At 43.6% G+C, this 27941-nt stretch overlaps 2 protein-coding genes across 4 annotated transcripts; one reads left to right on the top strand and one right to left on the bottom strand.

Annotated features, from left to right (window-relative positions):
- Nucleotides 1-204: 204 nt before the first annotated feature.
- Nucleotides 205-1702, bottom strand: uba52 (ubiquitin A-52 residue ribosomal protein fusion product 1). The gene is made up of 5 exons (XM_068743036.1): nucleotides 1658-1702; nucleotides 1128-1239; nucleotides 882-968; nucleotides 578-680; nucleotides 205-351 (listed from the first exon to the last, which is right to left on the bottom strand). Exons 2-5 carry the CDS (start codon nucleotides 1228-1230, stop codon nucleotides 258-260), a joined length of 387 nt encoding a protein of 128 aa, XP_068599137.1. The 5' UTR covers nucleotides 1231-1239; nucleotides 1658-1702; the 3' UTR covers nucleotides 205-257.
- A 1920-nt stretch (nucleotides 1703-3622) lies between these two features.
- Nucleotides 3623-12208, top strand: arrdc2 (arrestin domain containing 2). 3 transcript variants are annotated; one of them, XM_068743273.1, is made up of 9 exons: nucleotides 3623-3660; nucleotides 4090-4130; nucleotides 4417-4672; nucleotides 9273-9490; nucleotides 9576-9678; nucleotides 9764-10020; nucleotides 10133-10295; nucleotides 10641-10804; nucleotides 10901-12208. In XM_068743273.1, exons 3-9 carry the CDS (start codon nucleotides 4420-4422, stop codon nucleotides 10952-10954), a joined length of 1212 nt encoding a protein of 403 aa, XP_068599374.1. In that variant the 5' UTR covers nucleotides 3623-3660; nucleotides 4090-4130; nucleotides 4417-4419; the 3' UTR covers nucleotides 10955-12208. The 3 variants fall into 3 exon arrangements, with proteins under 3 accessions (XP_068599374.1, XP_068599373.1, XP_068599372.1); XM_068743272.1 differs by lacking the exon at nucleotides 4090-4130 and having other exon boundaries at nucleotides 3638-3660; XM_068743271.1 differs by lacking the exons at nucleotides 3623-3660; nucleotides 4090-4130; nucleotides 4417-4672 and adding an exon at nucleotides 7803-8170.
- The last annotated feature ends 15733 nt before the right edge of the window (nucleotides 12209-27941 follow it).

Raw genomic sequence — 27941 nt, 5'->3', positions numbered from 1 at the left:
GAGGTCAGAAAACATTTGTATGGAATTTGACAATGACGAGAGTTCCTTATATTTGTATTCAACTGTTTAACATTAAAACTGTCATGCAGGCATTACTGTGGTCTGCCGTGTCATCTTATGTTATTGATTTTCTCCCAATTCAAAATCTTCCAACTTTTCAAATGGCATCTTTCTGCCTAGCGAATAACAAGTCAGACGACCAGCTTTGTTTTCTTACATTTATTTCAACATTTTCCTTTAGGACCCATTCATCATGTCTACTTCAGCTTCTTCTTAGGGCGAAGGTTGTTGGTGTGTCCACATTTCTTCTTGCGGCAGTTGACAGCACGAGGGTGCAGACGGGCGTAGCACCTACAAAACAAGAGGTCAGGGGTCGAGTAGTCAACTTAGATAATCAAATCATCACAACAAACTGCACCCAAACCTAAATCTATGAAGTTCATTGGTTTTATTCATACATGTATTCTATTCTTTAAAGTGATAAACCACATCAACTTGTAGTGTCATCTAAGAAATGCTCAAGTCAAATTTTAGTCCCAACAGTAAATACAAGGAAACATTTATTTTCCAAACTCACTTGCGGCAGATCATCTTGTCACAGTTATACTTCTGGGCCAGTTGTCTGAGAGACGGTTCGATGATGCCGCCACGCAGACGCAGAACCAGGTGCAGAGTGGACTCTAGTGGGTGGTTAAGAAACCTCAATATTAATTTCACTCACATCTGCAAACAGAACAAGAAGCCTACTCCCCACAAGTATGTTAGAATACACCATAAAAATGTCTACTTATGTTTTTTGAAAAGTTCCCGTTTTAGCTTAAATAAATAGCACTTTGTTTCACAAGGTACAGATTGACAGATTTCTCCCTCGTATTAACTACCTTTCTGGATGTTGTAGTCAGACAGGGTGCGTCCATCTTCCAGCTGTTTGCCAGCGAAGATCAGACGCTGCTGATCAGGGGGAATACCTGTAATCAATAATTAACATTTTCATTTGACCATGAATAATTTCTTGTGGTTTTAAGGGTTATACTTGTCAAAAGGTGCTGCTCGACAAGACTTTGGTGAAATCGGCCCTCAAAGACAAACTCAACATTTTCAAACTCCTGTGGAAAATGACGGCTCACCTTCCTTGTCCTGGATCTTTGCCTTAACATTTTCGATGGTGTCGCTGGGCTCAACCTCGAGGGTGATGGTTTTCCCCGTCAGCGTCTTCACGAAGATCTGCATATTTGCAGGCTATGAGAAAAGTGACATTAGCTTCTGGTGGAACTCGCTAGCCTAGCCCGCCGAAAACACCATTCGCGTCACGTCAATGTCTCAGAGACCAGTCAAGCACAAACGTTAGTTGATAAAATCGCAGCATCGATACGTAAACCGTTGTTTTTCATTAATAGATGTCGGCTGTTGATAGTTTTGTTCCAACAATTAATGATAATCTTATTAGCAACAGAGCAGGCTCCGCGCGGGCCCGGCCACATGCGTACGATTAGCTTGAGAGCAGTCAAAGGCTTTATTATCAGACTAGCAGCCGCGTACAACAGTTGATAAACAAATGATATCTAAATACGGCAATCGAATAATTGCCTTATCACATTCAGGTATCTCTAGTATTCCGAAACGGACAAATGTGAAGTAGACAAGCTGTTTTACACACCCGGCCGCTAGCTGCGCGTCAGCGAAGAGAAAGCGGAAGAGGTTCACTGTGATATACGTCACATCCGCCTGCCTCTTAATTTAAAAAAAAGTCCTCGTGCATGTAAATAAATTTTATATTGTTAGTAGTAGTAGTAGTAGTAGTAGCAGCGGTATGTGAATAAATTCGACCGCATTTTGTTAAACTACATTTTATATTTATTGCCTTGAAAAGGCTACTGACACTTACTTTAATTTGCTTGTTTCAACTTGTTTCAAGTCAGAGTTCAAAGAGCTGTTGTAAATTCAAATCTAATGTCAGAATTTAATAGTTAATTACACAGTTCAGATTATATCAATCAAAATCAGCCATTATCACTACAGACTAATGTGTTATTTTGTGTGTGTGTGTGTGTACTCCATCGAAGCGGTACATTAATGTGTAGCCTATTGTATGTTATATCATGAGATTTGAGCACCTAAAATTGCAAAATATTTTGTAATACTTAGGCTCAAAATCACTCATGTCTAAATAGCTACTTTTATTTTAAATGCCTAAATGCTCATATTGCAGGGATGTTTTTTTCTTGATTTGTGGGATTAAACTAATAGGATTTGCCAGTGATCACCAATAAGTACAACGACCACTGGGTTGAGCCATTGTGTCCCAGGATGTTTTTTCCACTGTATTCTTTTGGCCACTTTGAAGATTAGTTATTATAATATTCATGTTAGACTCGCAATGCTATGCTAATATTATATAATAGGTTAATATACTCTGTTTCTATTTTTCTTCATAAAATAGAACATCTTCAGGTTTTATTGGAATTTTATGCAACCCTTCGTTCCAAATAAAATACTTTTGACCCCTTTTAAAACATGCATCTAGATAAATCCCCACATTCAAACTGTCATTATATGTTTCTAAGTGAACTCCATAAAAAAGTACCACAATATTACTGGAATGGTTAATAAATAACACATTTCTAGAGCGGTCAAAAGTCCTCCGGGTGTTGAAGCAGTGTGCTACTGCAGATTTAGCTGAGGTGGTTTAAACATGAACCTCAACCTTTGTTAATTAGGACAAGTAAGAAAAACACAGACTTCACTGTCCTATTTCAACCCTGTTTACAATGTAAACTCTAAATGCAAAGAAGGAGTTCAATGTCCACTTGATAGAAATAATATCCTCCCCCTTTTTCAAGCATGATTGACCACCAAACTCTGTGAAAACAATCCATGTTGCTTCAATAACAGCTTTGAACCTGAAATGCAGGCTCAGCAGATAAAAAAAAAAAAAAAAAATGTCGGCCAACAAGCACATGTAAATAAACTGAATCTGGAAACTGCCAACCTGGGTTAGGGAAAAGTCAACAGGTATGAGTTGGACATTAGCTGAGCAGCAGGTTCCTGTCCAAGGGGGACATGGTTTAATATTAGACTGAACTTCAGATCAATCTTTTTGCACCAAAGGGCATGTCTATTACCGGTAGATGTATTTAATTATGTATGTTTTATAACAATGAAAGTTAAGCATGATTATTTCCCAAGTTTTTTTCAAGTACCCACTGTGCATGAACAATGCAGCCGACTTTATTATGTCTTTATTATTAAGAACACTACCTCTGCCCCTGGAAACAATTTAGATAAAACATGAAATGTGTGCTTCAGTATTTACTTGCTTTTTCTTGTTTTCCCCATAAATAAAATAATGTAATTATCTAATAAACATTTGTCCTTTTTGAAGACGGTAACACGGAAGTTGAGCGCAGTTTAAATGTGGAACCTACAGCCGGGAACTCTCCGTGTTGGTGACGTCACGCGTCTGTGGTTGACCCACGCTGGACTCGGCGTCTCCAGCGTGGAAGGAGGCGGACGTGACTCGCGTGGTCTCCTTCATTGGTGCAAAACCGAGCGCCGTCGCGTTTCTGGGCGGCGAGGAGCCCTTTATAAAAGCGAATCGTCCTTTTGCGTCATTCGTCTGTCTGTTCCGGCTTCTCGGAGAACGGCGCACCTGAGCTGCCGGTGAGTTTCAGACTTTCAAACGTCACCGAACATTCTATAATATGGATCAAACGTAAACCTAATTCTTCACTCTGATTGGCTCTCAGAAATTTCCTAAATTTCACGGTAGACGCGCACCGGCGTGAATTAAGCCTTTTATTATAAAGAAAATATTTTACAACTGCTTTAACATAAATTTGATCAGTTGTTATTACGGACAACTGATCCGTAATAACATTTCTATTATTATTTCTATTATTATTATTATTATCAGGCAAATAATCATACCTGCAATCAGATTGTGTTTAGGAATGGAGAAAAGCGACTCGCTGTGTTTTTGTCATGACTTTATGTGAACAGAAAAGCAACGCAATAATCTGTTGCATGAAACAACATTTTGAAACATTTCTAAAAACAAAAGCAGACGACATAATAACAACTTCTGATTAGGGCCGGTCCGCAGCCCCTCATCAGAAACACACAAACTCAAAGTAAGCGCTCTAAAAGATAGCAGCAGACTCTGTTAAATGTTGTGTAAATGTCAAATAAGTTCAAAAACAAAGCAACATATTCATAATTATGAAATACCGGTACATATTTTCATGAGTACACATTTGATTCACATGACCCAATTTGCAGCTTGCGTTTTCAGAACCTGACAAACAGTTCTCTCTAATAATAATAATTATGGGTATTTTCTTATTATTATTATTGTTTTGCATGTAGCCTTGTCAAATATGTACTTTCTAGTTACTGTTAAACTTTCTTCTCCCTCAGGAAATGTCACTGAGTTCAGTCAAGACTTTCTCGCTGGAGCTGGACGGCCCGGCCGACGCGGCGTTCGGCGGCGGGGAGGTGGTGTCGGGCCGGGTGGTGCTGGAGCTCCGGAGGGACACCAGAATGCACTGCATGAAGCTGCAGGGCAGAGGGGTGGCTACAGCACACTGGCTGGAGAACAGGGGCGTGAACGCCGTCTACAACGACTACACGTCGAGGGTCACGTACTTTAGGAAGAGGCAACATCTGATCAGAGGTCAGTGGTGGAAGCTACGGATGCTACTCGTTCCCTTTGTAAGTAAACCACAGGCAAATGAGCGTTGCAGCTGGTGAGGCTGCGTCCAACAGACCATGAAGTCGACTTTTAGTCGACTACAATGCACATTTTCCAACTTGTATTTTACAAGTAATGTCTTATTTCAAACGTCTACTACTGTATTTACTTGTCCCGGGAGGGGTCGCCACAGCAAAGCAACCTTCTCCACTTCACCCTGTCCTTCTCATTGTCCTCCTCAACACCGTCCTCAGCATCCTTCTACCGATATATTCCCCGTCTGTCCAAACCATCGAAGTCTGTCCTCTCTGACCTTGTCTCCAGAATGTCTAACCTTCACTGTCCCTCTTATTGTCTCATTTCTAATCCTGTCCAACCTGGTCACTCCCAAGGAGAACCTCCACTTCTAGCTCCGCCCCCCTGTCTTTTCCTCAGAGACGCTGTCTTTAAGCCGTCCATCATGTCTTGTAGACCTTTCCTTTCATCCTCGCTGACACTCTCCTATCACAGAGCCCTCCTGATACTTCCCTCCACCCGGTCGTTGTTAACCCGGACCTCGACCGATCCGGCATATGTCTTTTTCATTGATGGTGATTTTCACATTGTAGTTTGCCATTTCTAAATTTGTCTCGCTGTGATGCATGTACAAAGTAAACATATTTCCGCATGTATCCCAGCTGGTGGATAAAATACTTTTCCCAGGACTGAATGATGTGGGGTAGAACCGTAGAACTGCTGATTGGCTCTGTTGTGCGCCAGCTGTTAGCCGCCTTGTCTAGTAGTCGCTGCAGTTTGCAGAACGAGGCCACCTGGCTGAAATGTGTTGTATGGATACCCAGGATTGGGTTGATACTTCTGCCCGATATCATAATCCTGACTTTTGTGTTGAGTTCAAATAAATATAAATGTTTTACTGAATTTGGTGTTTTATGGGGAATTACACTGTAAAATCCCCGTGGCATGGAAGGCACCAGCTCAAAAGAGAAGCAGGGAGCTGGAGAACATTGGCCACAGTAGCTAAGTAAACTGCAGACTGGTTAATGTTTCATTTGATTCTCTGTAAACATCACATTTTGGTTCAACTCCCTTGTCTGGTGGGTCAGGTAAATATAAATGCAAGGGAGATGCAGAGTTTCACGCGTGAGCAATATTTGTGTTGCTGCTGCTGCTGCTGTGTTTCCGTCACTCACGAACTGAAACGCTGCACAAATGGGCTGCGATACTTCAAGCAATCCATCAGGGTTTTATGTTAATTATTTAGTCTAAAATATTCAGTCATTCATTCAATATAACAAATGGGAAACCAGAAAAACAACACGTGGCTCTGCTTGGCCACGCCCCCTCCAGCCGCAACGTGCTAGAGGGGGCCATAACATACCGGTAGGGCTAATTCAAAGTAAAGTCAGAGGACAAATTATTTTTAAATTAGAATAACATATACTTTACACTAAATATCTTTAATATGACAATGTATTATGATTTATATTATGCTCTATTATTGTTATTACAATTATTATTTACTGTAGTCACATGTAATATAATAATAATAAATACTAATAATAAATTAATAACAACAATAATAAATTAATAATAACAATAATAATAATAAAAATATATAATAAAAATATACAAATAATAATATACAATAATAGTAATAATATTAGGATGTTTGCTGCTCCTGATAACCAGCAGGTGGCGTCCTGGATTTTCATTTCACTCCAGGCCAGAGTGTCCCAAATTTATTTTGAGCAACAACTAACAGTGATGCAAACTGGATCACTGATCAAGTACATATCGTTCTGTTGTTAATTAGGACATTGAACATTGATTTTGTTTACGTAGGTAAGATGAGGGCAGATCTACTTGTACCTTAGACATATTTATATGTACTTCACCTATAATACCAGTGAGGGGAACGCTGTGGTCCTGTAATAAAACGCCTCCAGAATCACATCTCTAGATTATTTGCTGAACGCCATCCATCCAACTGTCTCACTACTTCATGCAAACATCTACAGTCCAGTCCAGGCTGTGCCTCAGCATGTCCAGTATGTGGCGCTGTTGAGCATCCCACTGAACAAAGAAGTAAACAACTCTTGTTTTTCTCAGACAAGGACTTTTTGTTTCTGTTTGTTATCCAAGTGCTTTTGCAATGCTTAAATGGAATAGCACATTTTTAGAAATGAAATAGATGCAATTTAGTTTATTGTTTGCTGCAGAGAATTCTCTTTGTTTTGTTGGACGTGAATTTATAGTTAAAAACAATAGCCCATGGGTTTTATGATTGGTGCATGTGATCTCATGTATTCTTAATAAACTCTATAGTCTTATCTGAGCCATCACGTTCCGCTGAAGGTCTAAGCTGAATGATTTGTGCATTGCTGTGCGATGGAAGAAGCGGCTTGAACAGCCTTGAACGCCTCTTTATTATTTTCTTCCGTGTCCCAGATTTCTGTCAGTCAGCCTGTTTTCTAAGAACCTGTAACCATCAATCATCACCAGACTCTGTTTTCTGCCTGCTGCTGCATCCACGCCCAGTTTGGATGTTTGTTATGATGCCTTCAATTGCATCCGGACATTGAACACCCCATTACACAAGTGACAACCGTGCTGTAAATTGTTATTGAGGAAGTGACAATTTTGCATTGCACCCAAAACTTGACAGTACTCGACTTTCATGTGGCTGTATGTCCTTATTATATATTTAGTTTAGTTGTCCTTTTGTTTTTTTTATCACGTTAGCAGCTTGAAGAGGTTTCCTTTCATTCATTCGCTCATTCATTCATCGTTTTTTTGTAGCTGTCGTGTTTTCCTACACAAAAAAAACCTACAACCTCGATCTAAACATATCGAACAAATTTGGAAACTGAAAACCGACAAGCCGGATATTTCGTTTTTCTAATGAGAATTCTAATCTTTGCGTAGAACTTTATTCTTATAACAAAAAAGGCGACGTTTTTTTTTTTTGTTTTGCCACTAAGATGTTTAGAAATCGGAACCAAGTAGGAGAACTTGAACGCAGCACCTGGCTCTCACGAGGCCTCACATAATAGATTGTGAAGCCCCGCCCACTTTCTCAGCCTCCAAATAGGGCTGCGTTTGAAGGCCTCCGACAGTCAGCGCTGTAAACAACTTATTCATTCCGCGAACTTCTATATTTTGGGAGAAGAACTGAGAGGAAAGCCTTTGAAGGGACTCGAGCGGCCATGATTTTCGACAAGTTAAAAAAGTTCGACATCATCTTCGACTCCCCGGAGGTGGACTGTCCCCCGGTGTTCAGCAGCGGGGACGTGGTGTCCGGCCGGGCGGTGCTGGACCTGTCCGGGGAGACGCGCGTGGAGTCGCTGAAGCTCCACGCAGAAGGATTCGCTAAAGTGCACTGGACCGAGTCCCGGTCCGCCGGTTCCAGCACCGCGTACACGCAGAACTACAGCGACGAGGTGGAGTACCTGAACCGGAGGGAGGTGCTGCTGCAGGCAGGTCAGTGCGCTCTGCAGGCGGGGGGGGGGGGGGCGCACCGCCGACCCGGGGACCCGGGGACGCGTCCGAACCGTTAGTCGGTTCAGTGACGGAGAAATGCTGAAAGTTTGGGAATTGTTTTTTTTGTTTTTTTTGCGTTCACGATCTGTTGCGCCACTTAAAACACGCAATTTGCGTGATCTCACGAGACGCTTGTTTTTATTTTTTTCTATGAATGGAACAAATGTCTTCCGTTTGGAATCTTCGGAAAGTTGTTTACTTGTTTTCGTTTTTATCTCTCAACAAGTGAAATTAAACATTAACGTGAAGATGTCGCGCACAAAGGAAAAACACGCGCAGGGAGAAAAGGACGCGTCAGCTGTTCCAGAAGTTATGCTGTTGGTTATAACTTAGTATGGAAGCATGAAACCTCACTGGTGTGTAGGAAGAGAGCTAAACATTACTGCCCCCCCCCTGTGGAAACATCTGTAGAAAGAAAAAGTCTTCCTCATTTGAAGTGTCTGGAGTTTCTGTCTCCATTCATCTGGCGTGGAGTTTTGTTTTTGTCCAAAATGCAGACAGGAAATTCACAACTTTTATATTTTCGCTGCCGTGATCGTACTAATTCTTCCAGTCTAGACATTTCTTGGAAGTATTTAATACACAAATACATATTTTTACATATATTGAAAAAACAAAACAAAAAAACCCCCATTTGACCCACGTGGAAGACTCAACAATGACAAGCATTGATTGTCATTTAGATTAAATCAAGCTCTTCAAAACTGACGAGGGGAAGCTGAACGCGTCGGGTCCGTGAGACGCAAACACGTGTTTCCCGGACCTGCGTGTGCCGAGAGGGAGGAAAAACACCGTCCTCTGTAACACGGCTCGAAGAAAACATGTTCTCAGCGCAACCCAGAAGGAGCCGCCCCTCTGAGCGAGCCCAGAAACCACGTGACCGTGCGCAGAGGAACACGGCCTTCGTCACGTTCCAAAGATCTGCTCCTAATCTCCTCCTCATTCACGGAGGCGTCTCCGGTGTCGTTAACTTGTTTTTTCTCAAGTCTCAAATAACAACTTTATGAAAAATGTCTGTTGTTCTCGTTCTTCTCCTTTTTAGATAACGGCGGCGCGACCGTCCTTCCTGCCGGCAGACACGAGTTCCCGTTCAGCTTCCAGCTCCCCGAGGAGACGCTGGTCACCTCGTTCGAGGGGAAGCACGGCAGCATCCGCTACTGGGTCAAGGTGAAGCTGCACCGGCCGTGGGCCACCGTCAAGAAGATCCGGAGAGAGTTCACCGTCATCGAGCCCATCGACATCAACACGCCGGCGCTGCTGGTGAGCGCCCCCCGGTGCCGGCGTTTCGCTACTGTCGTCACGCACGCTGGGGTGTTTTTGCTCATTTGGGTGTCATCGCCCACAGGCGCCGCAGGCTGGAACGAAGGACAAGATGGCTCGGACGTGGTATCGAAACTTCGGGCAGGTGTCTGTAACCGCGAAGATCGACCGCAAAGGCTACACGCCAGGTGAGCGTCCGGCTCCCCTGAGCGGCTCCTCCTGAATGCGTCTGCCGGGTTTCTTAAACACGCCCCCCTCTCTCTCCCACGGCAGGCGAGATGATTCCCGTGTTTGCAGAGTTTGACAACACCACCTCCAGATCGGTGGTGCCCAAAGCCTACATCACGCAGACGCAGACGTTCATCGCCCGCGGGACCATGAAGCAGAAGCGTTCGGTGGTGGGCACGCTGTGCGGCGACGCTGTGGGCTCGAGGTGCAGAGAGACGTGGCACGGCCGGGCCATCAAGATCCCCCCCGTGGGGCCGTCCATCCTGCAGTGCCGCATCATCAAAGTGGAGTACATGCTCAAGGTGCGCTCGGGCCCGGCAGGCGCTTTCTGTCTCGGGGAATTCTTTCTTTCCATTCTGCTGCCGTTTCTTTGAAGACCTGTCGCTAAAACCTCGCTCCTTTCCCTCCCGCCAGGTTTGCGTTGACGTTCCCGGGACGTCTAAGCTGTGCCTGGAGCTCCCGCTGGTCATAGGAACCATCCCGCTGCATCCCTTCGGCAGCCGGACCTCCAGCGTCAGCAGCCAGTGCAGCGTCAACCTGGAATGGCTGCGCATGGCCATCCCCGAGCAGCCGGAGCGTGAGTGTGCTTTAAGTTCTGGTGGTCGACCCGCAACCGAAGATTGTTTTTTCAGTTTAGATTAGAAAAATGAACAATTGAATAAATTCCTACTTTTTGGATTCAGACGGCCTCATTCGACCTCCAAGTTCATTTTTAAAGTTTCACCGACCTTCCATGCCAACACGTATAAGGAAAAACAAAGGCTTTGATTCCAGAGTGGGTTGGACTCCAGCAGTATTTGTTAGTAAATGTTATACGGGGGGGGTTAAAAGCGTTTCAAGTGATGACTCGGCAGCTCGGTTTTGGACCTGTACGGTTCTGTTGAGTCAGGCCGGGGGAATAATGCTGCGTTATTCCCTGCAGCCCCTCCAGATTACAGCTCCATAGTCACTGAGGAAGAGGAGGCTGAGCAGCGCAGCAACGCCGTGGAACTGCAGCCCGCCGAAGACCTGAGTGGGATTCTGGAGCGCCCCCTCATGGCTTTCGTTCAAGAGTTTCGCTTCCGACCTCCGCCTGTGTACAGCGAGGTGAGTCGCCGGTCTCTCATCGGAGCTGACGTTTTTTTGTTTTTTTTTAGCGTTTTTGCTTATTTGCTTCTCTTTATTCCCATTTTCTGCCTGTAGATTGACCCCAACCCTCAACCCTGCAACATGAGACCTCGCTGCATGACGTATTGAACCAAAAGTCCTGCCTGAGCGTCGAGCGTCTTAAACCAATAACACAAATCAAGAGATTTGTCTTCTCCTGGATATCAATTCTCTCTGATAAACGGAGCCTGGTCCTCCCAAGCGTTGCGGAGGGGGGGGGGGGAGCCTGTAGCGCCACCGAGAGGTCAGGAGACGGAGCTCGCAGGAACTGGATGCCGGCGGAGACCATCCTCATTTCCAGCCCAAGCAAAGAGGATTCTTTCCTCTTCGGATGCGAGGAAAGCAACTTCCCCTGATCAGTTCCTGCCCTCTCCTTGTGACGTGAGCTACAAATACCTCCCAACCAAGGATTCCCTCACCTGAAGTGAATTTTGAGATTCAAGGAGTTTGGGACATATTGGAAAAAGGGGGGGGGGCGGGGTCCACTCTATATTTGTCATGTGTAGAGATGGAGTTTCCGCTGGTGGTCAGATGAAAAGGTGCTCTTGATGAGTTGACATAGGTTTAGTCACGGCCTCTCATTTTGAGCAGTGCAACAAAAGATGTGCAATTTCTCCTCCTCCCGTTGGACCAGCCACTCAGACTTTAACACCCTCCCTCGCTATGCACTTTGTGCCTTTAATAACTTCTATTACTCAAGCACATACTATATCTGAGGGAGTGATGACGGAGCAGGCGTCGAGTAGGCAGATGTATTCTATGCATGCAGGTCACAATATGCAAAAGGGAAAAATGCGTATGCCTTAATTATCTGCCGACGAACATCGCATGAGTTTCAGGGAGACGAAAGGAGATGCGAAAGAACTTTTAGAACAAAAACGGTGGACCGTTCCGTGGATATGGCAGTTGAAGTGTCGGATAGCTTTTAAAGCTGCATCGATTCCCTTTCCCAGCTGCTAAACCGGAGAAGCAGCAGGAGGAGGAGGCGGACGGCTCTGAGTCATGTGGCTTGAAGCTTTTGATGGAAGCCAGATGCCCCGGTTTTTAGGGTCCTCCGCGAAACGCAACACAAACACGCCACTCAAAGTTCACGTGGAGCCTCAAGCGGAAAATGCCGCCGAGATATATGGACAAACATTCCGGAAAACTGAGTCGAGGATCCGAGTTGGGTGTTTTGAAAGAAGTCTTCAGGATCAGCTGTGCGACCTTGGTGGGACACACTGAAAATAATGAATGTATTTTTTTTTTTTATAAAAATGCTACTGTAAGTTCACAGTATCGCCAAAGTTTTGTAACTGTATATTTTTTATTGTAAAAAAAAAAAAAAAAAATCTTTAAATTGTGGTTGTGTTCTGTGTTTCTTCACACTCTAACGGGGTTGGATGCATCCGGTAACGGTGCTGCATGGACTGTGGAAGTGAGACTAGACGACTGCCAGGCTCTTTTGTCTTGGTTCGATATTGTCCCCTTATGCAATTAGTATCTTTGGGTCGGTCCACACGTAATGTTGTTTTTTTTTTTTTGTCCTCACTGTAAAATTATCTGCCCGTCCATGTCCTCTTGGACAGTTTGTACTTTGACATAAATCTTCATTAAGGATTCCCAGCCATTTTTGGCACATGCACCAGTAAACACTTCCCACGTTGGGACAGACAAGCAGTTCAACGAGGCCGTGAAGACGGCAAGGCCGAAAGATTCTCACTGAATTAAATTATAAGATGTAGAGTGCCGTGGTCAGAAAGGACAATGATAACAGTGAGAAACTTAAATAAATATTTAATTTGTCCTGCAGGGATAAAGCAATCTCTTGTGTATTTGTGTTTCCATGTTTAAGACTCAAAAGAATTAAAACGGAAATCATAGCGCAAAGGAGCAAATTTAAAAGCACAGTTGAATTAATGAAATTCCCATTTAAACTGGCTCAAATAAATAATATATACAGACATGAGAATGAGCGTAACATGTCCCTCTTCACAGGGCAGTCAGAGACCGGCAGTGAAATCGGAGGCTCTGATAATACAATATTTGTGCATGTTGAACGTGCACTTTCTGTTGAACTAGCCCGTGTAGACAGAATTAAAGCAGCGGCTGAGTGTTGCTGATCACAGTTCTGCAATACCCCTGCTATGTGACGGCTACCATCACTAAGGGAACGCTTTCACATAGATGCAGAGGAAGAGGAAGAGGAAGAGGCATGTCTTACATCCGTCGCCATAAATAATGCATTCGAATGTTATGCCACCGGATTGGGATTCGTCAGACGCTGCACTTCTGATAAGAATGGAGGGCAAAATGAGAAAGACATTTTACGTCATGAAATTTCTCATTTTCATTTCAGCATGCTCTTGTAATCCCTGTTACAACGTCAGGCTGGCGTGTTATGAAACCGGCGCGGTGAGTCTGTCAGCCATTTAAAAATCCTGTACCTTTTGTTGGTTTTGCTATCAAACCTGCCCATCCTGTTTGGTGGGTGAATTGGCACACAAATATTGGATCCGTACCTGAAGAGTATTTACTTACACGCATTCTCATGTTCTTCCCTTTCCAGTTTTACTTCTGAAACGGTATCCGAGCAGTAGAAACGTATTCATTCTGGATAAGGGGAATAACTGCCGGATGGATCTGTGTCATGCCGGAGTGGAATGTGGTGTGTTTTGTCTTACAGTCCAAAAAGTGAAATGAAGACTCCGTTTGGATTTGGCCTGTTTTTGACCTCATTCGTCTCGTCCACAGCTCCTTATCCGCCTTGCACGTCTCGGTTCTGCTGGAGCCTGTCCCGTTTGGCTGCAGGGCGAGAGGTGGGGTACACACCCTGGATGAGACGCCAGCTCATTGGGGGGGGGGGGGGGGTCACATGAAAGACAAACAATTCATCTAAGATGCGCGTTTCTGGAGGCGGGAGGAAACCACCCTCCAGTTTATTGCAGGCAAATGACATCCCGGAACATGGAAAAACGAGAAGCCTCGTTTGTGTCTGCGCCGCCCACAGCTGTAATTCAGGGGCCCCACAAAATCTACTTGTTGTTTTGTGTTGTTGTCTCTTTGTTTCAGGGTTGTGTGGAGCTCTTTGTTCCTCGACTCATCCCCGTACAATAGAGGCTCCAACACAAACCCAAAATGCCCGATGTGATGAATTTTAACGCTGAACTGTAAAGTCAGTACCTTGAAGGTAAATCGCCGTCGGCTACAGTGTGAGTTTATGTAATGTGACGTTCTGATCGGTTTTATGGCAATGGTTCATTTTGTATAAAAATCTCATCTCTCTTTTTATTTAATTTTACTGAAGTTCATTCATATAGTGAAGATGATGTAAATAAACGCGTGGAAGGCGCACGCGAGCTCCTCCGCTTCCCGTGCGACGCGCGCGTGTCTGGCGAGGCGCGATAGCTGCCTGCCAATTCTACGGGTGAGATGCTGTCATGTGACAAACATGAAGGCAGGAATGTATTTTTCTTGGAAAGACTGCATTATGAGCACATTCTCTCTCTCTCTCTCTCTCTCTCTCTCTCTCTCTCTCTCTCTGTCTCTGTATATGTGTGTGTCTCTCTCTCTCTCTGTGTGTGTGTGTCTCTGTCTCGGTCTCTCTCTCTCTCTCTCTCTCTCTCTGTGTCTCTCTCTCTCTGTGTGTCTCTGTGTCTCTCTCTCTGTGTGTGTGTGTGTCTCTGTCTCTGTCTGTCTGTCTCTCTCTCTCTCTCTCTCTCTCTCTCTCTCTCTCTCTGTCTCTCTCTCTCTGTGTGTGTGTGTGTGTGTCTGTCTCTGTCTCTCTCTCTCTGTGTGTGTGTGTGTCTCTCTGTCTCTGTCTCTGTCTCTCTCTCTCTCGCTCTCTCTGCGTCTCTCTCTGTGTGTGTGTGTGTGTCTCTCTGTCTCTGTCTCTCTCTCTCTCTCCCTTTCCCTCTCTCCCCCTCTCCCTCTCTCTGCAGAGCAGCAAAACACTGGTGGGCTAAGCTGATGAGTTGTGACTTGAAGGTATTGCCCAATCATCTTAGTCTGCAGAACCAAAAGAACATATTGTTCTACCAACGCAAAAACGAGATACAAACACCGTTTGGTTAGAGCTTATTGTCTGATCATGTTGAAACGTGCAGACGGACCTCAGATGAACTCAGGCCTCCAAAAGTAGGAACTATTTTGTCATTTTTCTTTGCTTGCCTTCGATCATTTGCATTTTTATATTTAAAACTCCAGCCGGCTTGAAGCCGCTCTGCGGTGGCAGTCTTTGTTCCTGCACCTCTGGAGAAGGAGGTTTACGTTCAAACATCGCATGCTTGCGGTCCCTCTGACCCTTGACCTCCCCGCTCCCGTTTCCCGTAGTGCTGCTTAACTGCTGGAACCGGCTGTACTCCTGCAGGCAATGCCAAGTGGCTGTGGTGCGAGTTCAATGTCTGAAATGTAAATGTTATTGTGAGTGTAATTTGATTCGATCTCAGGACTTGTTTTTGCCCCGCCGTGAGAGGCGCCTTGTTTGGAGCGATCTGATCTGGCGAGGGGAGGTGCAAACTCCCTCCAGGGAGCGTAAAATAATCAGATGTAGATTTATTGTTTTGTGGGGGGCTGAGGACAAAGTGATTGTTGTGGCATTCTTGCCATTTATTAAACGGTCTGACCATAAATGAAGGTCTCTTTTTGTGCACACCTGTAAGTGGAGGCTGGTGTATAAACGTAAATCTAAAGCATACATGTAATAACACAAATGGTGTATTCATAAGAGAAGTTATAACCAACACTTCAAATGACCTGCAGCTCCATTACAGTTGTTATAAATGAGGGAAATTGTCTCACTGTCAGCGTGAAGTTCACTTCTTTGTTCACTGTGGTGTCCCACAAGGGTCACTTTGAAGTCACTTTTATTTTTCTGTCACGCCATTTCTCTAGGTTATGTAACACATCTGACAAAATGAACAATCCCCCCCGCCCTCTGTGGGGGTTTTAATCATATTTGCTCCTCCGAGTTCATCCTCTTGTCCCTCGGGAGGAAGTTCTGACCCGGGTACTGACGTCAGGCTTCATGGGTAAGCAAAACAAAGGCTAAACAAGGGAAGGGTCCCCTTGTAAACAATGTTGTGGTAACTTAAGATAAGATTAAGATAATGAGACGGACAGAAAAAGATTATGTTTATGAATTAGATCAAATAAAGATGGGAGCGAGATCATGAGATTTAGTGTTGTACTAACATTGTTTCAGTAAAATCTACATTTTAAGTATTTTTCAGAATCTCTTGCCACCAAGTTTGCTGCATTGATCGATTAGTTGAGCCAGCCTCCTGCTTGGACCTGCCTTTAGCCTCGTGGTGACTTACAGTGCAGCCGCTGACGGCTTTTAAAAGACTGCTGTAATAAAATGCATCACTTTAATGGATTAATTACAGGTTACCAGATCGCATTATTGAAAGCTTTACCTCTCAGACATGCTCACTTTAAGAGTCACGCAAGTGCTTGAAAACGTGTCTTGTCATTTTGAAAACTGTATTTCTTTAAGTAAAATGAAAGGAAATCTGTATAAGAAACATAAATTGAGTGTAAAAAAAAGCACAAATTCAAGACAAAAGTAATGAATTAGAAGCCCATTATTATCATGAAGTTAACAGTAAATGTTGTTATCAGTCTGACCAGCTCTTCACACTTTTTTTTTCTCCTCCACGTGATCCTATCGCTTCGAGGACTTTGTACATGCTGAGGTTATGCTAATGTTAGAAAGTTGCGCAAACGTATGGTTTTCTGGTAACAAAACAGTCCCTTCTGTTCTCTACATTCCCACAGGCTGCAATCCAGATGTAGATTTAGAACATGGGTAACAGATGTCTGATGTGCAATCAAAAACAAAAGTGAAAATGACATGAATACGTCTGAATTTAAAAGCAAAAGTTCATTGTTTCAGTATGAAGTGATCGCTTTCCTGCGTGCGGCTTCCTTTGGATGAAACTACGGCTGCCTAGGTTAATGTTTCCCACACGCTGAACTTTGGCTCCGTCACTGGTTGAAATCAGATCAGTGATTCGTTTTACAACTATTTTATTGAAAGTTCAAACTGGTTCTCTTTCTACATGCCTCAAGAGCAAATAAATGAAGCAGAAAAGCAGAAGCAAATATATTTGCTTGAAGTGTGATGTCGTCTGTGGTGTTTGCACTTTAGTTTGAATCCCAAAAATGATGCTACGGAGCCTCCCTTGTGTCTCCTCAGTGTGTCCTTTCCCACAGTAAGCACGGCTTTGAGCATGGAGAAGTCGGTTCACACAAGGCAAGCACTCCCAGCGCTTAGATTCTTTGAGCTGGACATTTAACCTTGAATATGAAACTTGCAGTCATCACATCATGCTTTGCAGAGATGCAAATGGAAATGCATGTTATAAAAAAAAGAAAGAAAAAGATAAAACAGAGACGGCAGCAAAAATATATTAAAATTCTAAAGCTGCTACAGCAAAAAAAAAGAAGAAAAAAAAGGCTTTTTTCAGTAACTGTCAGTAATTTGTGGCAAAAGCGGTGATGAAACATTCATGCTGGTGATTAAGAAAAGCTTTAACGCTCGACTCTGAGCAGGAAGCACCGAGACCACATAAACAGAAGGCTCATTAGAGACCCGGGAGTGTAATCAAGGGAATCACAGAGGTGATGGAAAAACAGGAAGTGTAAAGCAAAACATGACACACAAGGAGAGAGAAAGGACTAAATGTCGTGGCCAGTTTGTTTTCATGTAAAGTTTTTCCCCTACGGTTGAAACAGAGCTTAAAGTGCTGCTCAGCAAGTATGACTTTCCTATAGCAACTAAAATATGCTAAAAGTTTATTTAAGTTTCACGAGATTTGTATTTTATTTTTTTAATCAACAGGTTTTCATGGACGCAAAGGTCAGAGCTGTGTTTGCCTCTCTTAAAAAGTTGGGCTAACATAGAAGACATTTTATGGGCGCTGAGTCCTGGCCTTAGTGTTCCTTTAGTGTTAGCTTAGTGTGGCGGTTACATCACAGAATTATTGCTCATGTCCTGGACTCCATTAAGCCATTTTACTAACCCTGATCTGTGTGTGCACTAGCTCACCTGTGTGGGAGGGGGTGCAGGATGGGTTCAGGTGTGCTGAGCAATAAAGGAAGGCAACAGGTACAGAGAATGAGATAAAGAAATGGACTGAAATGTTCTCATCATTTCCAAACCATTTATTCTATTTGTGTTCTCATGGTGAACAGTGATGTGTGTGTGCTGCCGCCTGTCCCTGATTGTCAGCGGCAGCTTCAACATGCACATTTATGAGAACAATAGAACATTTTGTTATGTTCTATTGGCCACTTCCCTTAACAAGAGGAATATAGGATTTGTATCTTAGCCACATCCACTGGAATTTAGTCGTTATGAGGAGATGATGATTTGTTGATGGCGTTTGTCTGCCTGTTTGTTAGCAGGATTACAGAAAAACTACTGGATGGATGAATAAAATCTGAAGATGGGTCTAACTCAGATCACATTACATTTTGAGAGAGATCCAGACACCGGTCTGGATAAAAAAATAATAAAATCTGGATTTGACCATTTACTTATAATGGAAGCTTTAAAAATATATATATATATATATATATTGTAAAATACGTATTCACTGAACTCACCAACTGGCCCCCCTACAGCCACCGGCACCCACTCCATATTTTGTCTGTTGTCGCCGATTCCCAACTCAAGGCCCGACCAACTGAGCCAATGCCGCCCCAGAGGGGCAACGAGTTCATGCTGACGAAGGAGGTGCGAGGAGATACAGAGATTTGTGTGAGGGAATGTATCCTGAACCGAAGGCTGCAGGCAGACCTTTGTGAAAGAGTCAAAACAACAGCATTAAAGTTATCAATAAATTGACTCTAGAGCAAAACTTCAGACTCCAAACGAGTCATTGTGCCAGACAGGATACGCTCACACAGGTTATAACCTCAAAGGCGACTGGGATAAGAACTGCTGTCATTTAGATGACCTTACAAATGAAAATACAAAGTCAGCATCGGGCTGCTTTTAGTGATATTACACTGCAGCGCCTCCACCTCTGCACCAACCAGTCTTTATTTAATTACACAGTTATAGACTTTTAGTTTATTCTAGAATGCATGAAAGGCACAATACAGGGATGGTCATAGATGAACTCTGTGAGCTTAATCAGTGGGAGAGTGTCGGTCTGTAAAATTAAGCTTTTAATGAATTGTTTTTTCAAATGAGTCTTGTTCTTCATCACTTCGGTTGCAAATGTGCTGAACTGACTCCGATTCTGAAAATGCAAATTTGAAAGTGTAACATGTTTTGTCATACAACTCTGTTGATACAACGGAAAATTGCATCCTGAAATTCACACAAATGATTTTGTTACACGACTTTAAACGTTCTGTTGAACTGACAGAAATTTCCAGTCAGACGAGAGTAAATGAAATTACAATTCTTTCTGAATTCATCCCGGTGTTTCTTGCTTTATGTGAAGAAATACTGTGAATCATAGGAAAAATCAACACCGATCATGTTTCTATCATGTTAAAAAAAAAAAAAAAACACACGGTAACTTTATATGTTGCTGCTTAAATGACAAACTACAATCTGGAGCATCATTAGCTTTAGCCTGTTTGGGCTCCATATCTGTGGTTTTACAAACACACAGACATGTACACCCCGCCCCCCCCCCCCCCCCCACCCTCCACCCTAACACCGCCCGCAGTAAACGGCTACTTCAGAGGAAGTCCTGCGTCTAAGGTCAACAAAACAAGCTCTCCTCTCAGCTGGTGAGTGTGCAGGAATGAATCTGAGGCCAAGCCCCCCCTCCCGTCCTTATGCCTCTGTGTCTCTTCATCTATTCCTCCATCTTGTCTCTCTTTCCACTTGTTTTTTTGGCAAGAGGAAAGCTGAAACCTGTCGGATTTGTTTTTCACCTTCCCCTTGGCAGAGTGACAGCCCAGGTGTAGCGAGCGAGGAGTTATCTTACAGAAAAACATCAAGTTGATCGCCGGGTCACGGAGAAGGAGTCGAGGGAAGGGAGGCCGATGCCATTATTGCTCATATTTGAACTTTTACAACTTTAAAACCGGCTCAGCAGCCTGTCAGCTGCCAGTCACACAGTCGAAAACACATTCCTAGTTGCTGACTTCATTTGTCACAGAGCTTCCATAAAAGCTTCCAGCTTTTAAACAGACCACATCACAAAAAATTAGACTTCAGATTTGTCCCACTAAGCCGTTTGAATCGAACCTTTATGCAACGCAGGATTCTTTGTTTTGTAACTAGATAGAAATGTGTTTTTCCACCATGTAGATATGACTGCCAGGGAAATAAACCTCGTATTTACAGTCACATAATGTTTATGAAACATTTAGTTTCAGGCCAGGAAACAAACACCCAAACATCCATGTGCATTACAGGGATTTATAAAATGATATATTTATAGTTACAGTATAATTTATTTATTTATAACAGGTCCCGATTTTCACCCATCTCTCAACTTAATCTACAATATTGTTCAAATATACTCACATGTTCCATTTAGGGTTTATGGACAGTTTGCCTTGACATGAGACGGAGGCCTCTCTCATCACACTGACGGGACCCATCACACGACAAACAGCCGGTTTCTCTCTATTTGAACTCCTTATGAGGGTCTTTGCCACGAGCGTTTTCCCAAACGCTCTTTGTTGTGAAGGAAAATCATGCGACTAAAGCGCCACGTGATACCAGTGTTTTCTATCGGGCACTGTTATTGCTAAAAACAAGGTTCTCTTTAATTCCAACCTGACATGGTACTTCAATTGTGAGCGGCCGCCATGTCTAATGTTACTGGATGCAGAAATGCACGCCGACACCGTTCAGTCGAGAGCAGCTACGCAGCGGGCGAACTTATGGGGAAACAGAAAACAGATTCAACCCCTGATGATCTTCTGCTGCTGCCAGAAGCCCAGCTGGACAGCCGTGAGGCCACACAGCTGATTTAATCCCCGGCCCAGGTCACATAAACACACAACACTGGGAAAAAAAACACCAACAGAACCATTATTACGCCAGTAAAGCTCAGGAATTAGATCCAATTTGCTTATTGATGCATCAAATCAAATGCGTTTGACCTCCAACCCACTCAGTGGTGACGAATAGAGTCTATGGAAAACATTATTCATATGATCAGTCATGATAAACAATCCAGAGCTGCAAGTCAGCCTTCGGCGTTTGATCAAGTTATGCAGCCTCGAGACAACGCTGCAGTCATTTTCTTGTACAATGACGCTCGCAATGCACTGCAGTTTGCAAAACAAGGGCAGCGGATTATTTGTCTTTCGCTCATGTGACAGTGGTGGAGATGGGTGGCAAGGACAGAGAGGAGCAAATGGAAAAGCAGGGACTCAGAGAGGAGGTGCAAACTGAAGGAGAACAACGCAAGCAGAAAGAAAGGCTGACGACAAAAAACATTGTGAAAGGAACAACAAATTAATAAATCATAAAAGTTGGTACAAACACAGCAGATCTCGGATCAGCTCTGACCTTTGACCTTTGTGCACAGACTGCCCGTAACATCTGCGATGAAGATGCTCAAAACGATTGCACCTTGGCCCTCATTACCAATCAGACTAAAAAAAAGCTTGAAACAGATGAAACGTCATTTCAATAAATAAAGAGCGGCATTGTGCTTTTGCGATTCATCTGTGCGTAATCCAATTGGAGGAGATTTGATCTCTGTTCTAGACGCTTTTTGTTCAACTGTAATACAGACATTAAATGACGATAATTCGTGCCACTCAATCGGCATCAATCACAAAGACTGCGCTTCTTTCAGACTCTGATTTCATGCCGTCTCGGAATCATCTCCACATTCCCGATAATCTGCAGACATCCATATTCAGCATGCTGTGTTTTCCATATCGTTGTTGTTGCACACTATAATTTGCTAAACAAACATTACTATCGTTCCTCGCTGGGCTTGAACTTGATATTTTTTCTTATCTTATTGCTTTGTTGATCATTTAAACAAGCTCCTCAACATTGTCAAACACAAACAGCGGAAATTACAGAACAGTTGTAACAGAAAGCAGTAAACAAGTGTAGTTTCTGCATCAACCTCACCAACAAAGAGGAAGTAAAACTAAAATGTGTGTGTGTGTGGATGCAGACAGCTGAGAAGATCAGTCTCCGCCCCTTTGCTCTGCTCTCATTGGCTGTGCTGTTGTTAAGGGCATTTAATAAGGAAACAAGTCACTGCTCAGCCAAACAGGACAGAACAGAAATTTCCCCAGGCATGCGCTGATGTCACGTGACCCGTTTAAATGGCAAACCGCAGACTTTAATGCTCTGATGAAACTGAAAACACAGACAATGCATCGCTTCAAACCTGCAAGATGACAGCTGGCCTACTTACAGGCTCTTTGGCGGGTTCACAGCTGTGGCATCCTCGCATTCAACCCTGGCTTTGAGTTAACGTCAATTATTTTAGCGATAAATGTCGATAGTCTAAAAGTTATTGTTTTTTTTAGAAATGTGACATTTAGCGGCGATATCCTAATTCACAAATAGTTACCTTTCGTTCATTCATTTTCCTGACCACTTTATCCGAAATTCAGGTCGCAGCAGTTTACGGGCGAGAGGCGGGGTGCACCCTGGACAAGCCGCCAGTTCATCTCAGGGCCACACACACACACACACACCTTTGGGAATTTTAACGTAACCATTTCACCAAAGCTGCATGTTTTTGGAGGTCGCAGGAAGCCGGACAACCCGGAGAGAACCCACGCAGACACGAGGAGAACGTGCAAACTCAGAGAAAGGCCCAAAGTTGGATTAGAACCTGTGACCTTCCTGCTGTGAGGCAACAGTGCTACCCACTGTGCCACTGTGCTGCCTTGTTTTAATATTTCTAAAATGATTGCCATCATAGCTGTTGCTCTCTACATGTGTGTGTGTGTGTGTGCACTGAAATACGTGTGCAAACTGTACCCGTGTGTATCGATGACTCATTGAGGCTCCAGGAACCCAAAGATCTTCATCCTCTATTGTGACGTCAGTAGAACCATCTTCTGTACATATTTAGATTATGAATTTGCAGAGGGGAAACTGTGAGATCATGAAGTGTTAATCTTTGGTTGATGGATATTCAGAGGTTTTTTATGAATCTAGACTTAAAATCTGAAATCACGAATCCATCTAAAAGGAGTTTGCATTTTCCAAATGCTTCTTTTTGATACGAGTAAAGTTTCTCTTGAACGTTCCCCGTTGCGAACATGCTGCCTGTGTATTTTCTGCAGGAGATAAATTCTACTGCGTGCACGCACGCACGCACTCCTCTCTCTCTCTCTCTCTCACACACACACGCACACACACACTCTACGCTTCCAGCATAGACACACAAACCGGCTGATGTCACACATGGTGAGAGGAGAAAAGTGCTTCCTCTGTTTCCTGTGTTGCTGGGCTTTGAGCATGTGACCAGCTGGTGCGTAACACTCCTTCCCCCGCTACCTTTAGAAAGTATATATCGAGTTCTGTAAAGCAGCCTTTCAGAATCTGCACATTTTGCCAAATATTTTCCCCGCATCAGCAGATGCTTGGATGAAGGCAACTTTAGATAAATTGTTCGACATTTTGATCTGAAACTTTGAGGCTTGTCTCCAAAACAACAAAACAAAAATTCGTAACAGTAAAAACAAACAAACTGCATGAACAATAACAACCTTTTTGTGGCTATTGGAATCACTGCAAATATAAACTCTAAAAGAGTCTATATAAGAAATGAATCTTTATTAAAGGTTCAATATTATGGGTTTCACATCTTGTCTCTGAGAAGAAAATCTGTTACTGTGTGGAAAAATATTCTTTGGTGGGTGCTGGCTTGTGCAAAAACACAAAAAGTACTAAAAAGTACTAGCTGTGCTGCATCTGTGTTAATTTTTCTCACATTTTTCCAATTTTTTTTGATTGCCCTTGAATGAGTGGGAACTTGGTGGGCAGTTTGCTGACCAAAATACCTCCCAGTTTCCCAACAACAGGAAAACGCCTTGTACACTTGGGCGACGGCGGCTCAACGGAGAGAAGCGCATTCTTTCACGGTTGCTAAAAACAATTTTGTGCTATAAACGGTCACCATTGTTTTCAGCAGCTTTACACACGAGTGACTAACGTTTTCATTGCAGAAAAGGCCCGACCCTCGAACAGCAACGACCAACCCCAGTGAAAACGGTTTATTCAACTGCGTGAAAATATTGAACTGTATTCTAGGAAGAGTCAAGCAGGGAAACTGTGGATCAACCTCTGAGGTCTGTAAACAAACTGTTGTGCATCTTGGTTTCAGCCGCTGTGTGCACGCAGCTCAAGATACTTCAAGCTCAGATTGTATTTGGGGGATAAAGGCAGAAGTGTGTCTGTTCGTGCGTGTGCGTGCGTGCGTGTTGTTTTTCTCTCCTTATGAGACCACATTTTGTTTTCAGGCTCCACAGTGAAAACTGAGATTATATATGTCTTTACTTCTGCAAAATAGAATTATAGTCTGGTTTGTTTTAAGACTTTTACAAGTCTTGTAGTCAAAAAAGAAAAATGTTTTAGAAATTAGTGTTTCCTGTCTATTTACTTAATTTAAAGACGCGGTAAGACTAAAGCAGGAAGGGGTGGGAATATCTTCAAATGTGTTGGTATCATATTAAGGATCTGACTCATTCACAAAAAAACATCAAATAAAACAGCTGCAAATAATGAAAACAATTAAATACTCATGAGACAAAAACAAAAACATTCTCTAGTTTGTTTCAGTCGGTAATAAAATGACGCGAAGCAGAGATTCAGAGATCACAGAGTGAACGCAGACAATGGCGCGCCCTCATGGGTACGCTGACCCCGATACGTGCGAGTACGACGCCACATATGGAAGGAAGGAGCCGGAGGAAGGAGGAGGTGAGGGCTGATGCAGCTCCCAGCACTGGCTCATGCCGGTTTGTGCTGCTTCTCACTGGCCCAGCCCCGCAGAGACGTCCAACGTGAGCGGATAGGCGGGTGCGTTTGGGATGGCGAGGTGGGCCGGAGAGGGGCTAATTTAAGTTGTCAACTGCCCCGTGCAACTCTGAGGAGTGCCCACTGTCACAGCGTGCAAATGTGGAGAATGCATGCTGCATGCATCTGAAATCACAGCTGAGATACTTTGACGTGTCACATGGACACAGTTCTGAGCAGCATGTGATCATTCGACTGTTTTTTGTTTAGCTTTATTAGGTAATACAGAAGATGCAGAACTGAAAGCTAAATAAATGTGACTTCTGCATAAATAAGAACATTTGCAATCTAGTCACAAACGTGGATTCAGGCTTCAAGATTAGAACATATAGGTGTCAAAAGTATTCAAATGTGAATTTGGACAGTCTTTATATATTCATTTGGCTTTTTCCCCCTCTGGTTTTTCTGTTCAATGTTAAAACAAATGATTACAAGAAGGATTCTTTTAAATTCTGGCAGCTGAAAATAGAGGAAGATATTTTTTTTCCAATCTACATTGAAAAGATAAATGATAATTTCAGTAAATCCATCAATGTGGACACTCGCAGAAGAAGGAGCAAGTCTTCTGCAAGATTTTGAAAACTCCCAGGATCCATTAAGAAGCAGTTGTAGAGTTATACAATGGAAAACATGCAGTGCCTCGCTGCGGTCCAGGTGGAACTGATCAGCCGTGGCAGATGGAGTTATTTTGCCCAAGTATGTTTTTCTTGGACAATTAAATATGTTTTTCAACCAATCTGATCTGGATTAAGAAACAAGAAAATGCTCCATTCTTATTCCTATAATTACAATTTATTCTGATTTCTTTCAGGACAATGCCTCGACTCGATCCCTACACTTGTTGGTTTAGTGCAAAGATGGATGCTATGGGTACAAGGTTTTCAGCATCAATAAGGGAGCACTAATATCTGTGCACACTGGTCAAGATGGTCAAGAGCAACTCGCCGGTCCTTGTTGAGGAACGTAAGAAAGTCTTCACAGATTTTTCACCTCCTGGTCATCTTAGAGACTTTAAAACTGTCCTAGTCTTAACCACACATTTTGAAGCACTTGCAGTATTCTTATACGCCAATAACGACACCTCTGACTGGCTTCAACCCTCCTCACTTCATCTAGAGGGAAATACCAAAAATGATTTCATGGGCAAAATATTGTCCAGAAATTCCCAGCAAAGCACAAACAGCTGGTCATAAAAGAGTCAAACCAGTCCCTTTTTTTCCATGCTTCTAGGAAGTCATCAGGGAATCCACAGATTAAGCCAGAGGGCCTTTCCACATGTGAGCACATTGCACTGCAATAAACGTGTTTGTGCAAATGAAGCGTCAGAATCAGATAGGAAGTGAAAGTAGATGCTGCAACAACAATACATAGCTGCATTTAGTCACGTATTATAAACCCATGAGTCAGCACAGATGAATGAATCCAAGGTCTGCTGATGTAGGGATGCTCCTGAGGTGGGGTCAGAGGTCAGGAGTCTGGCTTCTCCCCTGATCTGATGGAGAGATGAACTGGACCGGAGATAGCTGGAGGCTTGTTGAACCGGCTAAGGTAAATTCAGCCTCTTTACGGAAGCCTCCTCCAACGGCCAAACGGGAAACCGAGGGAAACCTCTAAGAGCCATGGCGCAACACGATTCCTTGTTTACTTTGAGGAGTGAAGATTGCTGGAGAAAAGACTCGCACATGAATAGAACATGTGGTGATGTCCAATGAAGACCGTAGCCCGAATTAGCCGGTTGAAGACTTGGCAGCCAGTGAAGTCCATGAATAGCGTCAGAGCCGGTGAGCGCGGCAACCGATGTCCAGCTGAGCCGGCATCACGTGGAGCCGCAGCCAGGGAGCGCTGCCTCTGACCTCGCTGCCCGTCTGCGATCGAAGCGTTAAAGCAGCTCTGGCTTGTTCTAAAAAACAAGATCGAATGACATGGGCGCCAGCGCTCCTCGCTCACACGCCACCTGTTTGTTTATTGTGCTGTTTTACAACCGGGCTTGTCTGCATGCGTCTCATGATTAAAGCCACACTTGGCTTTTTCTTTATCTTTTCCAAACTCTCTGAACCAGGTTGTGTCCTGTTCTTTCCTGACACCACTGAAACTGTATTATTTTGTGAATAATCATCATCTTCATCATCTTCATCCTCGGCTTGATTACGAACCAAAGACCTCCCGCTGATGTCTCATGCAGGGATGACAAATTTTAAAGATTTGTTTTGTGATGAGTTTTTGAAACTTCTCGTCAATCATGTTCACTAATATCAAGAATATCTGATAATCAATAGACCCAGATCAGTGTTTCCCTCCTTATGTAGGCTTTGGGGGAACCTTAAAGTCCTGGATCATCCCGACGTTGACCTCGGTCCTGCATCAGAACTGATCCTGGTGACAACATGCGCATGACGGAGCAGCGAAAGGAAGGAGGCGAGAAGGAGGAAGAGGGAGGGAAGTGGTAGGTGGTGGTGGTGGTGGGGGGGGGGGGTAATAAAGCCTACGCTGGTTCAGACCGGTTTCTACCCCCTTTCCCTTCTCTTCTTTTTCCTGCCCTCCTCCTCCTTTCCTTTTCTGAACATCTTGTTCTTTCTTCCTCTTCCCCTGTTTTAATCTAATTCCTCTTTTCTTTCTTTTGTTTTCTCGTTTCCTGTGTTCTTCCTCTTCTCCATTTCACCAGTTCTTTTCACTTCCTCGTTTATCCCATCATCACCTTCATCATCAAAACCCACAAGCATCTTTTTTTCCCCTCCCAGCGCTGTTTCTGATCAACTGTCCTGTTGAGGTCTTTCAAAGGCGAGATGGGAAGCTCAAGCGGCAAACTCTCCTTCCCTTCAGTGTTGATATTCCAAACAGACATGGATGGAATTTGGCATTTCTCAGCAAAAGTGCAGACTGTCCCCTCTCCGGCCGAGCTGGAGGGTTTGTTCTGGTGCAGGAGGAGGAGATGTAAACACTGTGGAGCTGAACAGTGCTTCCTCCTCCAGGCCGTCGGCCAGACCGATTAGAGAATGTCAGCATTGAGCTCTGACACAAAGCAACGGCTCAGTCAGCTGAGATGAAAGCCCAACGGAGGCTTGCTGAACCAAGACCTCTTCTGTACATTCTGTTTTTCAGCACAGTACGTTCACG

This window comes from Brachionichthys hirsutus, chromosome 9 (genome assembly GCF_040956055.1).
Source record: "Brachionichthys hirsutus isolate HB-005 chromosome 9, CSIRO-AGI_Bhir_v1, whole genome shotgun sequence".
NCBI lineage: Eukaryota > Metazoa > Chordata > Actinopteri > Lophiiformes > Brachionichthyidae > Brachionichthys > Brachionichthys hirsutus.
This window is presented reverse-complemented; position numbering and strand designations above follow the sequence as displayed.